Here is a 12,685-nt window from a genome sequence, read left to right as displayed (position 1 = left end):
CAGGAGACTAATCACATAGTAAGCAGCTCAAGATTTTCATTGCTGTTTGCATGCAAGAGACTGAGAGAACTGACTGTGCAATGGATTATTCTTGTATTGCATGTTTCCTAAAGCATGGACAGAGCATTTGTAACATAATTTACTTGTGCAGTGGATTCTCTGGTGCCTGACAAGAAGAGAGGCTGGATTCTAGTCCTTCTCAACTGCCTGCTTTCACCAAACTCACAACACAACTGTTGCTCTTGAATGTGCCTATGGGCAAAGACATTATTATGGGGAATTAAGAGAGATTTTGTAACAGGCTTGTTTCTTTAGAAAACAGTAAAACTGTGAAACAGTTACTTAGAGTAAGTAAGGCAGAAGGAACATTCAACTAACACAAATGAACTTGGACAAACTGATCCCAAGCACACAAATGAGGGCAGCAAGGGGCAGTGGAGGGGCAGGTGCTGATCTCCTCTCTCTGGTTACTAGTGATATGACACGAGGAAATGGAACGAAGCTGCATTAGGGGAAGTTCAATTGGACATTAGGAAAAGGTTCTTCACTGAGAGGGTGGTCAGTCACTGGAACAGGCTCCCCAGGGAAGGCATCAAGCCTGTCAGAGTTCAAGGAGCATCTGGACATCTGCTTTTAGTCATATGGCTTAGTTTTAGGTAGTCCTGCAAGGAGCAGGGAGTTGGACTCAATGATTCTTATGGGTCCCTTCCAACCTGAGCTGTCCTATGATTCTATGATTCTAAATCTTGACTCATATGGCACTCACAGTAAAGCATACCTCAACAATGGAAAGGGATGTAGAAGTGAAGTTCAGGTTAAGTAAGTGCTCCAGGATCTTAGAGACTGCACACCTAAGATTTTCAAAACGGACTGGAAATCTCAAAAAAAAAAAGAAAGAAAAAAAAGCACATGATATCCAGAGATCAAGGGGCCAGTGTTGTGAAATAATGTCTCTTTTAGGTATTGCAGTTTCTACCACTGTACCAAAGTACTTCAAACAATTTTCACCAGGCCATTATTCCTACAGAGAAGCATATCCTGACTGCAGAGACTTTACCCACACAGAAAGAGCATTTTAGGATGTGACTGAACACAGGAAGCAATTATTCAGTACCCAAGGCAGACTTATGTGGAAAACACCTGAGAAGGGAAATTCCAGGTACCAGATGAAAAGCCTGGAGGAAAATGTATTTCACTATCATACTGATTTACTATCATCTGCTGGGACATGTTTATGGATAAATGCAAAACAGAGTGACATACTATTAAGGTAGTATTCTTGCTTGCTGATACCCTACAAATATTCTGGGTTCATCACTCCTGTGATTACAAAATCACTGTCATTTAAGCCTTACTTTGTCACTCTAAATGCAATCCCTTTCCAATGCATGAACTCTGCCTTTTGTTTTGGAGGGTGAACCTGGGCAAAGCCAGAACTGGTGCTTGCATTAAGTCATGTTATTGGATACAAAATACTTGTTATACCTTGCCAAAGATAGCATGGCTTTTCATTGCAAAACACCCAAAGCCAATACATGAAAATGCGTTCAAACAGTCTGGTCTGTTTGAAAAATATGAATCAGTCCTGCTGTAGTAATTATCAGGATGTGGGATGAAAAAACAAACTCCCAGGAGTCCCAGCAGAAAGCAGAACAGATCAACAGGAACCTAAATTAACTCAAACAATCCTATTTAATCTCAAATGCTGTCAGACTGACCAACAGAAAAATCTTTTAAGAAGCAAAAAATAAATAGGATGAAATTGCATCTTCGAACAAGAAAGAGAATTGCCACAAAGGCAATGTGCAGCTGGAAATTCCCATCTACCCTGCTTCACACTGATGTCCTGTGTAGACAAACAGTGCTTAAATAATAGTACTGCTGAAGAGTCTTTGGATACTGCTGTGGCCATACTAGGAAACATCCTTAGAGCTACTGCTTTCAATCTCCTCGCGAAAATGCACAATGTATTTATCTCTCTGTTCTCCTCTTTCTCTCGAGTTAAAACATAAGAGCAGATTCTAAACCAATGTAAATATATACCACTGTACTAAATTTAGAAAGAACAATGTTAAGTGGCACGGGGTGCGAACCTGCATAATTCCCTAATTCCAAGGGAATTTAATGAAAATCTGGAGCAGAAAGTTGAATTCCTCAGAATATCTGGATGTACACCCAATTTTGAGCCTGTTTCATTGTAATAAAAATGAACATCTGGCAGATTAAAGCCAAGAAGAATAAAGGGAGTAAGGTAGTATTTAACAGAACTGGAAGGAGCCAGATTTCATTTAGCCGCAAAACACTCAAATCACCATTCTGAAACATGCTGCATAATCACATAATAATAATTTTATTCATCTGCCAGTAAGAGACTGGTATACTGCAAAAATGCAGAACTGCTGTTGAAACACTATTTCCCCGCCTCTCAGCAGATATTTACAATTGCTACTCATTTGACATTCCACATTCACCTGGCTCTGTTTTTGTGTGCCTCAATGAATACTCCAGGTTATAGAAAAGGACTGGCCAATTGTACATGTGGAAATAAAATTTCTAGAATGGGTCAGAACTCACAGAAATGCAAAACAAAGTGGAACTTCCTAACATCTTCATTAGCCAAGAGCCAAACTGAGTAGGTAATTTTACACAGCTAAAAGGGAAAGCTGAGAACTGGCTTATTCCAACCCTAACGTTCTGGTTATGTTAGGCTTTATCCAATGTATTGGCATGGCTGATTCGTGCCCATTAACTTGAAACTTCTTCACCAGACTACTCCAATCCATTTTGCTTCCTTTTCACTTCTTCCAGGATGGCTGCAGGAGAGACTTTTATATGAACTGTCATCAAAGTCAAGCTAAAACACTCCAGGCTAAAAGCTGCTCACTAAAATCTGGGCCTTTGGAAATTACCTTCCATTAAGAACTGACTTTATTTCTAGAATCCTTTCTCTGTTGCTCCCCAGTCTATTAATACTTTTTACACTCCTTGGGGCAGAAACAGAACTTTCCCACCCTTGCTGTGAAATTCTGACTATATCTTCAGTCACATCTTAAGTGAAATGGAAGAAACAGAACAAACTACATATATATATACACATATATATTATAAATATATACGTATACAGTTTTTCACAACGTGGTGATCCAACAAGCACACGAGGGAACATAAAACATGAACTGCAACTGAAATAGATCAATTGTCCTGCCTCAAGGTAGGAAAACACCAATAAAAGGTCACTCTTCCTTATTCAGCTGTGAGACTGCAAGAACAAAACCAGTATTTCTGGAAAAAATACACACAAACATTTGGGGAAGCTGGGGAGGAGGAAAAACAGAACTTCAGAGAAAGTCCCCCTTTTTTGTGACCATAAAGGTGCCATTTTTGTTAATCTCAAAACAGAAATAGTTCTGTAATAGCCATACCACAAATACTGTCATCGCCCTCTGCCTCATCAGACCTCACCTCTCTCAGAGCCAAAAGGAACAAGTGTCTGTGCTGTCCACAGAGTCATTTCTCCCACTGCCAGCAACTGCAGTTGTGGAGGTGCTTTTGCAACGCTGACACTTGTTCCTTTCCACTAGAAAGAGCTCAGCACTGAGATCACCAACTAAATTCAGAGTCTCATCAGAATGTCATCCAAAGGCACCAGCTCTGTCCTTGAAAGCAATGCAACAGTTAGATTTTTCAGAGACTTTCCTAACTTCCTAGCAATGCTGTCACTAGGAACAGAAATACTTCCATCTGAGCTACAGATCATGGATCTGCCAGCTCACGCTGGACTCTTGGCTGAATTCTGCTCAGTATGAAATGGCACTGCAAAACAGTGCCAGACCTGGGAAAGAGGGGTGACTGAGAACAGTTAAATCTGAGACCACACATAGAAACAAGGAGCACATTGGCCCACATATCTGGCCCTCTACGTACAATTGACTGAGACTGAAACAAACAAGCCTGGATGGCTTCTGGCTGACTCTATCATGCCCAGAACAAAGCAAGCTCACCAAAAGATTTAAAGGACCCATCAGTGACATGCAGTAGAAAGCGTATTTTACAATAAAAGGTTTTTCATTTGACACACCATCACAATTACGCGCATAAATGTTGGATTTTTATAGTAACCTGCATGTTATCTCACTATTACAGAATAAAAGAGAAAAAATACTTTAACTTAAGCTTACACAGAATTGTTTATCCAGGGCTAAAGCCTTCCCTTTTCCTCTACAGATGAGAACACTTCAGAGATAATACAGATATTGGTATGTATCTAAACCAGTTTCTCAATATAGTACATCTCAATATAGCACCATGAATGGGTATAGATCAGCAGTAAAAGCAGAGCAGCTTCAGTTGGCTTTACCTTACTTGGCCTGGGTGTGGAACACATATCCAAGGATGCAGAGCAAAAAACACTGGATGAAAAAGGAGAATTTCAGTGTTAACCGAAGAACAGCAGTGAAGGATCATTAGAAATGTCTCTAGAATTTCTTGAACCATGAGGGTGTGATTATGTCAATGTTGCAATTAGTGTGGCAGGATGCTACATCTAAAATACAGAGCCGCTAGACCACTCCATGAACTTGAGTGTAAGGATCATAAATCTGAGTAACAAAAGTACCCCTATAGACACACACTTCTAAATCCAAAGCCCCATTCAAAGTGGCACCTGCTAGGACTAGCTTCTCCTAAGAAGTATCTTTGTAAATCAGTTATCTGATCTGAAGTCTAAAAGTTCGTATTTTCAGTGAAACTCTTTCTAGCATAATGGCATATTTCTTTCAATGAAATGTCAGAGAACTGGCATTCATTAGCAGTACTCTTAAACCAGATTAATTTCACTATACAAACTTGTTTCTGTAACAGACAAAAGTAAGTACAGCCACTATAATTTCACATTGTTCTTTTTGTCCAGTCATGTAATAGTTGTTCCCACTAGAACTTTTAAGAACCTTCTTCTATTCTAGCTACTTCTTAATTTCCTACTGTTTAAACCTTTTGATTTGCCCTAAAAAATAATTTTAAAAATATAATTGTAAAGCTTGGGAGCTATAGAGCAATGTTTCTGAAAGAGAGAGGCTCTAACGAATGAACTGTTAACATTTGCACAATTATCTGAGGAGGGCAAGGCTAAATTATTTCTCCGTGCTTCCCACATTAAACTGAAACAGATGGAGATGGAAGATAAGTACATGACGGACAAAGACAGGCTTACAGCCAGAGGTAGGTCTGACAAGAGTGACAAAAAAAGCAGAGGGAAAGAGGGAAACTTGCAGGACTGTATCTGTTTTGGAGAACTTAAGATGGCAGGGAGTCCTGCCTCATCGCTTCTCCCTTACCGGTCCATTCCTGGGTATTAAAATGCTGCACCGCTCTGCTGTGCCTTGCTCTGAAAACTTTACATTATGAAAAGACAAGCTAGGTAAACAAAAGGCACACAGAAAAGAAATTACTTGTTGAAGTGTACATGAAGACCTCCAACTTTCCAACTATACCCACTGACAAGATAGACTTTATGTTCCTGGTCCTGCATAACATACTGGAACACTGCTGGTCTCAGTAAAAGGTGAAAGAAGTTTTCTTTCACAGAGGATGGCATGTCTGTCTCTCTAAATCACTTCCTGCCTCTCCAGCTCTCCCTTATTCAGGAACAGCTGCTCATGAACTCTCTCACAGGACCAGAGCAGCAGGAGAATGAACCAGAATAAAGTGGTGCAGTTTGTACCGCTATGCCAAACCTTGGCAACCTATTCCATTGAGAATGGGAATTATGAGCAGAATGTGTGAGAATGAATTCCACAGGAGAAACTGAAAAATAAGTAACAGAAGTCCAGTATGAACAGTTAAGTCATTCTTTCTCAATCAGTAAAGCAAAATGTTATCAACTCTTAATCACTAATGTAGACAAAGGTGTTCTTACTCAGCTACTAACTACTGAAAACTTACTAACTTGAAGGGCAGATTTAGTAAGCAGTGGAAATGCTGGATAACAGAAATTTTATCTGCCCAGATCTGAAAAAAGTACGCCCAGTTAGATGCAGTTAAAAGCTCTCTCATGTAACTTTGATTGTAATTCCTCCTTGCTACCAACTATGAAGTCTGCTGTTACACTTTGAAATACCCTTTTTAAACACCAAAAAAGGAATTACACTACCTAGAGAGACAGAACATCTAAAATTATAAAGCCAGTAGGAATCAGAAACATTTAGAATTCCAAAACCAAGCATCATATATTCAAAGTGGTAAAACACAAAATATAACTTGGAAAAAAATGACAAAACTTGAGTAAAAACCAAAATTCTTACTTCTTTATTTCACCAGTTAACAGAATGATTTTGCTAATATATCTCAAAGCAACTTCTGAACAGGAGCGGAAGTAATCACAAGCACTTGATTCTTTTTTACAGAAGGAAAAAATATTAACTGGGTGTATGCCATAGGAAATTGGCTAATTGTACTTTATTAAGTAACTCTAACCAGATGGTACACACCAGCTCATTAATCAGATAATGATTTAATGGCTTTACTCAGCTGTAATTATAGATCAGAGATTAACAAAACTGCACTGAACACAGGTAGCTCCTTATTTGAATTAGTTTCACATGCCATTAAAGCTACTCGGCTTTTTGGCAAACTGCAGTTTTATAGATTGGTATATTATCTGCAATTATTGCTAATTGCTATGAGCAATGATTGCAGTACCTCTGGAACACCTCTGTTGCTGACACTATTTAAATGTGACAATTTTATGGCTAACAACTCTGTACTTGTTATTGAAGTACCATTACCCGTAAGTGACCGATGAAAGTCTTCTACCTTTATATTTGGAAATACAATAGGCATTTTATCTGATATAAGGGTTGATCTGTATTTTCTCTCATAATGGGCCAGTTTGTGTCCTAAGGTATCCAAAATAGCAGTTGATCCTCAGACAGTCTCAACTGCATCCAGGGATTATTCATGCAATAAAGTACAATACAGACACTCATTATCAGGCATTCATGTGGCTGGAATAGCTGAAAGCCTGTGGCCAACACATGGGATGCATGCTAATGTCTCTGACACAAACCTGTTTGTGAGGGAAGATTCTCCTTTACATATACCACCATCTGGAAACAAGGGGAGACAATAAGCATCTCACTTCCAGTAACAAACACGTTTCAACTGCCCATGCTATAGTACATACATGCTGTGCATGTACGTCCATACCCGACAGATGCTGGCTTTGGTAAGAAGAGTGCATTTTCTCTATGCTGACTTTAGGGGGTAACACATCAGAGAAGAGAGACATTTTCAGTCTCTAGGAATGATGATGTAATCCCTGTTTGTGCCACATCCACTGGAGCAGATAAACGTACAGCCTCGCAGGCTAAAGCAGCAGGCGGGGAGTGCACTGTGCTGTGGAGAGAAGAGCTGGGGAAACAGAAAAAATCCAGTTAAAAAAAAAATACTTGAAAACCATTCAAGACTCGAGCATGGACCTGACAGAGAACTTGCATCACTCATATTCATGGGAAAAATGACAGAGTTTCTGAAGTGTTTTGAAGACCTAAGGTGCTGGTATAAATTCTGAACATTACAGCCAGTGTGAGATGGGTAGGAAGCATTCCCATAGGGTCTGATGACTACCTGACCTACATTTACGTTGGCACTGACAACACTCATGCCCAATGCAGATCTTCAGAAAGCTGAAGTTTTGGCACTGTCCTTATGCATCTGAATGGGCATCACATAAAAAAGGAAGCAAAGGATTAGGAAGAATGAAGCAAGGTGAATGTGTGACAAGGCACCTTAATAACAACTACAGGCTAATGCATTTTTTAAATGAAAAAAAATAACAACATCTAAGGACATCAGCAGTCAGGCTGTGTGCTTTGTGAATCCAGCGTTGGACTTTTACTCACTGACGAACAGTTAAAACTGCTGTCAGCAACCATGCTAGTGGGAATTCACAATCTGTCCCACTGCGGTAATATAATCCCTGAGGCAGCAGACATATGGCAAGCTGGTGAGCACTTGAATACAGTGGTTCTTTGTGACAGAAGCTGCAGAACAGAAAAGCTTACAGGGACCCCGAGAAATAATCCAAGACCATTCACATGATACCATGGCAAGATCAGCTGTAGCTGTGTCATTCCTGACAAATGTTTGTTTAACCTGCTCTTGCAGACTACTCAGAAGCCATGGTTCCACTGCATTCACAGTGGTCTGTTCCCACGCATCCCTTTCCTACCATTCAGAAGCACATGGGTATACTGCCCATGAATGGTACATGCACCATGGGCACTATGGACACAGGGAAGTTGGTCCTTCTCTAATGGCTGTTTGTGTATTTGTGTATCATGATGTTTCTTGGCAGTCTCTTCTCTGCCAGGCTAAGCAACCTACTAGTAGATCACCCTACTCACAGCTGCATCAGATAGATCTCAAGACTCTCTTGTCAAGTTCCTCTGTCTCTTTCTCCTGATGGGCCACATCCTTCTTGGAGTACAGTGCCTAAAACAGGACCGTGGCTTTACAACTGGACAGGGCAGAAGGCTGACTTCACATGTTTTTTCAAATTACATTCTCCCTCAGAAATGCATTAAATTGATGCTCATTTAAAACTAAGAGAGTATTTGTTATTTAAGAACATTACAACTACTTCTTGTGAGCACTGTGAAGGGTCTTATCACAACCAACAACTGCGTTTTCCCTTCTCTGCCTCCTACTGGGATGGGGCAGCTTTAATTTCTGCCAAGGATTCTGTCTGATGTACTCTAAAACAGAAGAATGGATTCAAGAATTTTTCTGTACATGGGATCAAGGGCCTAAAACATAGTTATTGAATTATCAAGTCCTGGCCCCCAACGTTACACCACATTACAGCATGACCCCTGTCAAAAGCATTCAATGTACTCAGCTCCCTAAGGATGTCACCTGAGGTTTTTTTGCTCCCACTCCTTTTAAAAGAAGACTGAAATGGAAGTTCAGGACCTAATCTTCTCTACACTTATTCATAACTCTTTCATATACTCATACATGATTCTTCCAGTACTATCTATTATCTTCAATAGCTCTTCCTATCACTGTGATGCTAATTGATTTGACATAGTATTTATAACTCTCTGTCACATTTTCACCAGAGAAGCTGAAATAACTGAGGAGCCTTTCACACCACAACAGCTCAGGGACACCCTTCCTCCTGCAATAAGCCCTCTACCAGGAGTGCTAGTTTAGACACCAAGACAGTTACAGTCCGTTCTACCTCAAATGTCAAAGCTGACTCTGACAATGTTTTTCAAAAAACCCCAAAACAATCAAGACTGCAAGCTCAAGTTTACTACTGTATCTGATTGCCAAGGGAATGCTGAGATCCCTTCCTTTACTTACTTAAAGAAAGACACCGTGGAACCTTTATTTTGGAATTTACATGGTAAGAACTGATTTGAAATTTAGACAACTATAAATAATCCAATTAATCCTACTTTCTCCAGCCCTGTATAAGACTAGCTTCTTCTATTTCTGAATGCCAAATAAGCAGCTTAACCAATCAATGCTCTATACTTCACAGCCCCCAGGCTGGAGGCTCCTGACCTTTCAAGAGGCAGAAGTCAGAAGACTATTCTTAGAGATAAACATATTAAAACAACAACAAAGACATATTTTTTAGTCAAGAGATTTTACACATACATAGACATTCACAATTACTTAAAGGCACATATTTGTTTTACCTTTGAAAGTAAGACAGTTATAAAGTTACTGCCCCTGCATGAAGGATCACGAAACAGAAAGAAATCAATTTCTTAAAAATTTCTAACGTGTTTTTATTGTGGCCTTTAGCTAAAGATCAACTGCTACTGAAAAACAATCCTTTTAGGCCTTTTGAATAAAGTTGGGAAGACTGGAAATTGGCATCTTACATAAGAAAAGTACATCAACATTTCTGTCGGTATGACTTCACTTTTCGAGTAGCACAGCACATAAACTTCATTTATTTAGTTAACATTAAATCAAAACACCTCTGAACTAAATTCCTGGTGCTACTCACTCTGAATCCTTCCTTTATTAAGATGAGCGCCATATTTTTCAGATGTTTCGCCAGTGATTGCAAAGATACAGAGGGTGTCAGTTCAAGCAATGGACAACTTCAGTGGCCACTGAAGGAACTCTTTGTAATAGTTTCTAAATACCCAAGAGACCTAAACCAAGCAGGTTGGCAAGAAAAAATATCTGAAAAGAAAAACACGTAAGCCTTGTGCAGGAGGACTACAAAACTGGAGATCATAACAATACCTACCGTGCTGCTGAGAATGACAGGAACAGTATAAGGCAGACAGCAGCAACTGACGCTAATCCAACAGCAGTCATGTATTGCAGAGTGGGTGATAAATCTGAAAGAAAATATCAAACAGTTCAAATGAAGAAATACCAAATAGTGTAGCTTCAGTCTGGTGACTGACCAAGTCTGCTCAAAGCTAATGTACTGTAACAAAACTCAGATGCTGGACTTACTGCTCAGTCAAGTAGTAATGGAGCTGACTAGTAGTTACAGTCCAGTTGAGGAAGTAAGATTGAATGCTGTATTTCTCAAAAGTGATTATACTTCTCCATCGCTCAGTTTCCTGCCTTTTTCTTTTTTTTTTTTTTTTTTTAATTTAGATACTCAGTGTCAACATTTTCACCTCTCATCACTGGCAATTTCAGTCTAAATCATATGCCAAGGTGGTCTCTGGTGCCAGAAAATCCTACCACTTTATTAAATGGCTCAATGCATCTCCTTCAAAATTGTTACAATCTGGTCATGATTTCTCTTCCCCATTCTTTTATTATTTTTTTTCCAAGTGACAGAATACAAATAAACCTGGCAATCACAGCCTTACCCAAGCCCGTAATACCAGAAGTCACCCAGGGACAGAACAGAAGGCTTACAGTGATTTGCTGTCAAAACCAGAATTATTAAGAACTACTGGTGAAGGTAACCTGTGAAAATTGAAACTCAATCCCTTCCAGCCACTTCTATCCCATTTTCAGCATTAATCAAAGGTTACCTATTTCTTACTGGATTTCCCAGAGACACCTAGGATGCTGGATCTTATTCCTGCAAGATTCCACAACTCTATTTGCTGTTAAATCTTGCAAGCATGAGGATGTAATGTTTTAGCAAAAATTTAAATTCTTGCAAAAATGGCACTCATTCAGTGAAATTACTGTATATGTCCACAATGAGAATCCAAGTGCCTGAACATCAGAAAAGCAGCTTCTGTTACTTAAATTGAACTCTTTGGGGGCTCCTCTGAATGTACAGGCACAAAACTGGCTGGGCATTCACCCAAACACCCTCTGAAGCACAAAAAAATCATACAGAACCATAAGGAGAACCTGACCAGTTTACCGTCTTTGCCTAACGCTGCTCAGTGAAGCAAGGCTTGTATCTGTGCAGCACACTGTGAGTCTGGCAGAATAAAGAATTTCAGACAGGGACCCTAAAAGGAAGATCTGTTCAACCTACAAGCATGTTCAGTTTTGGTAAAAGTTATGCCTGTCCTTGTATCACTGTAACACCAGTTTCCATAAGAAAGTTATGCATCTCTAGAGCAGATGTCAGCTCTCCATAAAAGTGACAGAACTGTCTTCCTTACACATTGTGGAGTATATTTGGTGAAAAACCCTCAAAATTCCTTCTACTTATTTGTGACAGAAGGAAGTGTGCTTTTAACAGCTTTCTACCACTTTTTATTACAATGATTTATCATACAATGTGTAGCTTTGTCTAGACAGCATCTGAAACAGTCCCATTTGGTTTAGATTTAATTTATAAATTTGCCTTCCACACAAGTTGAATTAAGAAATACTCCTCAAAGGATTCAGTGAGCCAAAAATACTCTCAGCCTCTCCAGCTGCAGAAGTACATTAGACCAAGGACACCATTTGGCTAGAAGTCCATGCGATATAAAGGCAAATGGATTTACAACAGAAAGCCAAAGGCCTGACCTGTCCTACTCCCATCTTCCAATGCCCATTCTTTTCACCCCCAATATGTAAAATAGCCCCTGATGATGCTCTATAAACCGATAAATGACAAATTTAGAAGAGGACAGTTCTCTGTCTTTCCAGAGTTATTTTACAGCTCTTGCCTATACAGCTTTAGCAATAGAGCCCTCAAACCTAGGGAATTGTTGATGTTAGCCAAGTCTCCATGACCACAAACTGCCTAAATTATATTCTAAGTGTGGCAGTAAATGAACTAGGTCACGAGCGTAAACAACAAAAGGCAACCTAGGAATAAACACACAGTTGTCACCAGAAGATCAGTAATACCAATAGTCAGACTTGGGTTTTGTAAGCAGTGGAGGAAATGCACCTAAAGCACTGCATGCACCACATGATTTATTATCATTCCAAAGTACTGTCTCACTCTCCACTGTCACTGCATTTCCTAACTCCACATCATGAGTCTTTCAACTCAAAAGCAGAATTTAGTTTGTAGGGGACTCCAGTGGTGCCAGTTTCTTTGTCAGGAGAGGCGAATGTTTGCTTTTTGCGAAACATGATGAAATGGGTGAAGAGAGTACTTTCCACCATGGTGGAAAGGGGGGAAACGATGTCTAGAGGATTCTAAACTCCTCTGAGGTAAACTCATTCACTGGAAACATTTTATACACAAAAAGTAAAACAAAGATAAAACCACGATGAGAAATTCACTGGCTTT

At 39.6% G+C, this 12,685-nt stretch overlaps 1 protein-coding gene across 6 annotated transcripts in view; it reads right to left on the bottom strand.

Moving 5' to 3' along the window:
* SUSD1 (sushi domain containing 1) overlaps window positions 1–12,685 on the bottom strand; it is an 83,431-nt gene that overhangs the window by 21,357 nt on the left and 49,389 nt on the right. For 2 of the 6 annotated variants that reach the window (XM_052776473.1, XM_052776475.1), the window contains exons 15-16: window positions 10,274–10,367; window positions 6,276–7,407 (exon numbers count right to left, since the gene is read on the bottom strand). In XM_052776473.1, the coding sequence (XP_052632433.1) occupies window positions 7,269–7,407; window positions 10,274–10,367 (233 nt within the window). In that variant the 3' untranslated portion in view covers window positions 6,276–7,268. The other 4 variants (XR_008233436.1, XR_008233437.1, XM_052776474.1 and 1 more) reach the window with 4 other exon arrangements.

The sequence above is a fragment of the Harpia harpyja genome, chromosome Z (assembly GCF_026419915.1).
Source record: "Harpia harpyja isolate bHarHar1 chromosome Z, bHarHar1 primary haplotype, whole genome shotgun sequence".
Classification (NCBI taxonomy): Eukaryota; Metazoa; Chordata; class Aves; order Accipitriformes; family Accipitridae; genus Harpia; species Harpia harpyja.
The sequence above is the reverse complement of the archived record's forward strand: the minus strand, read 5'-3'. Positions and strand labels throughout refer to the sequence as shown.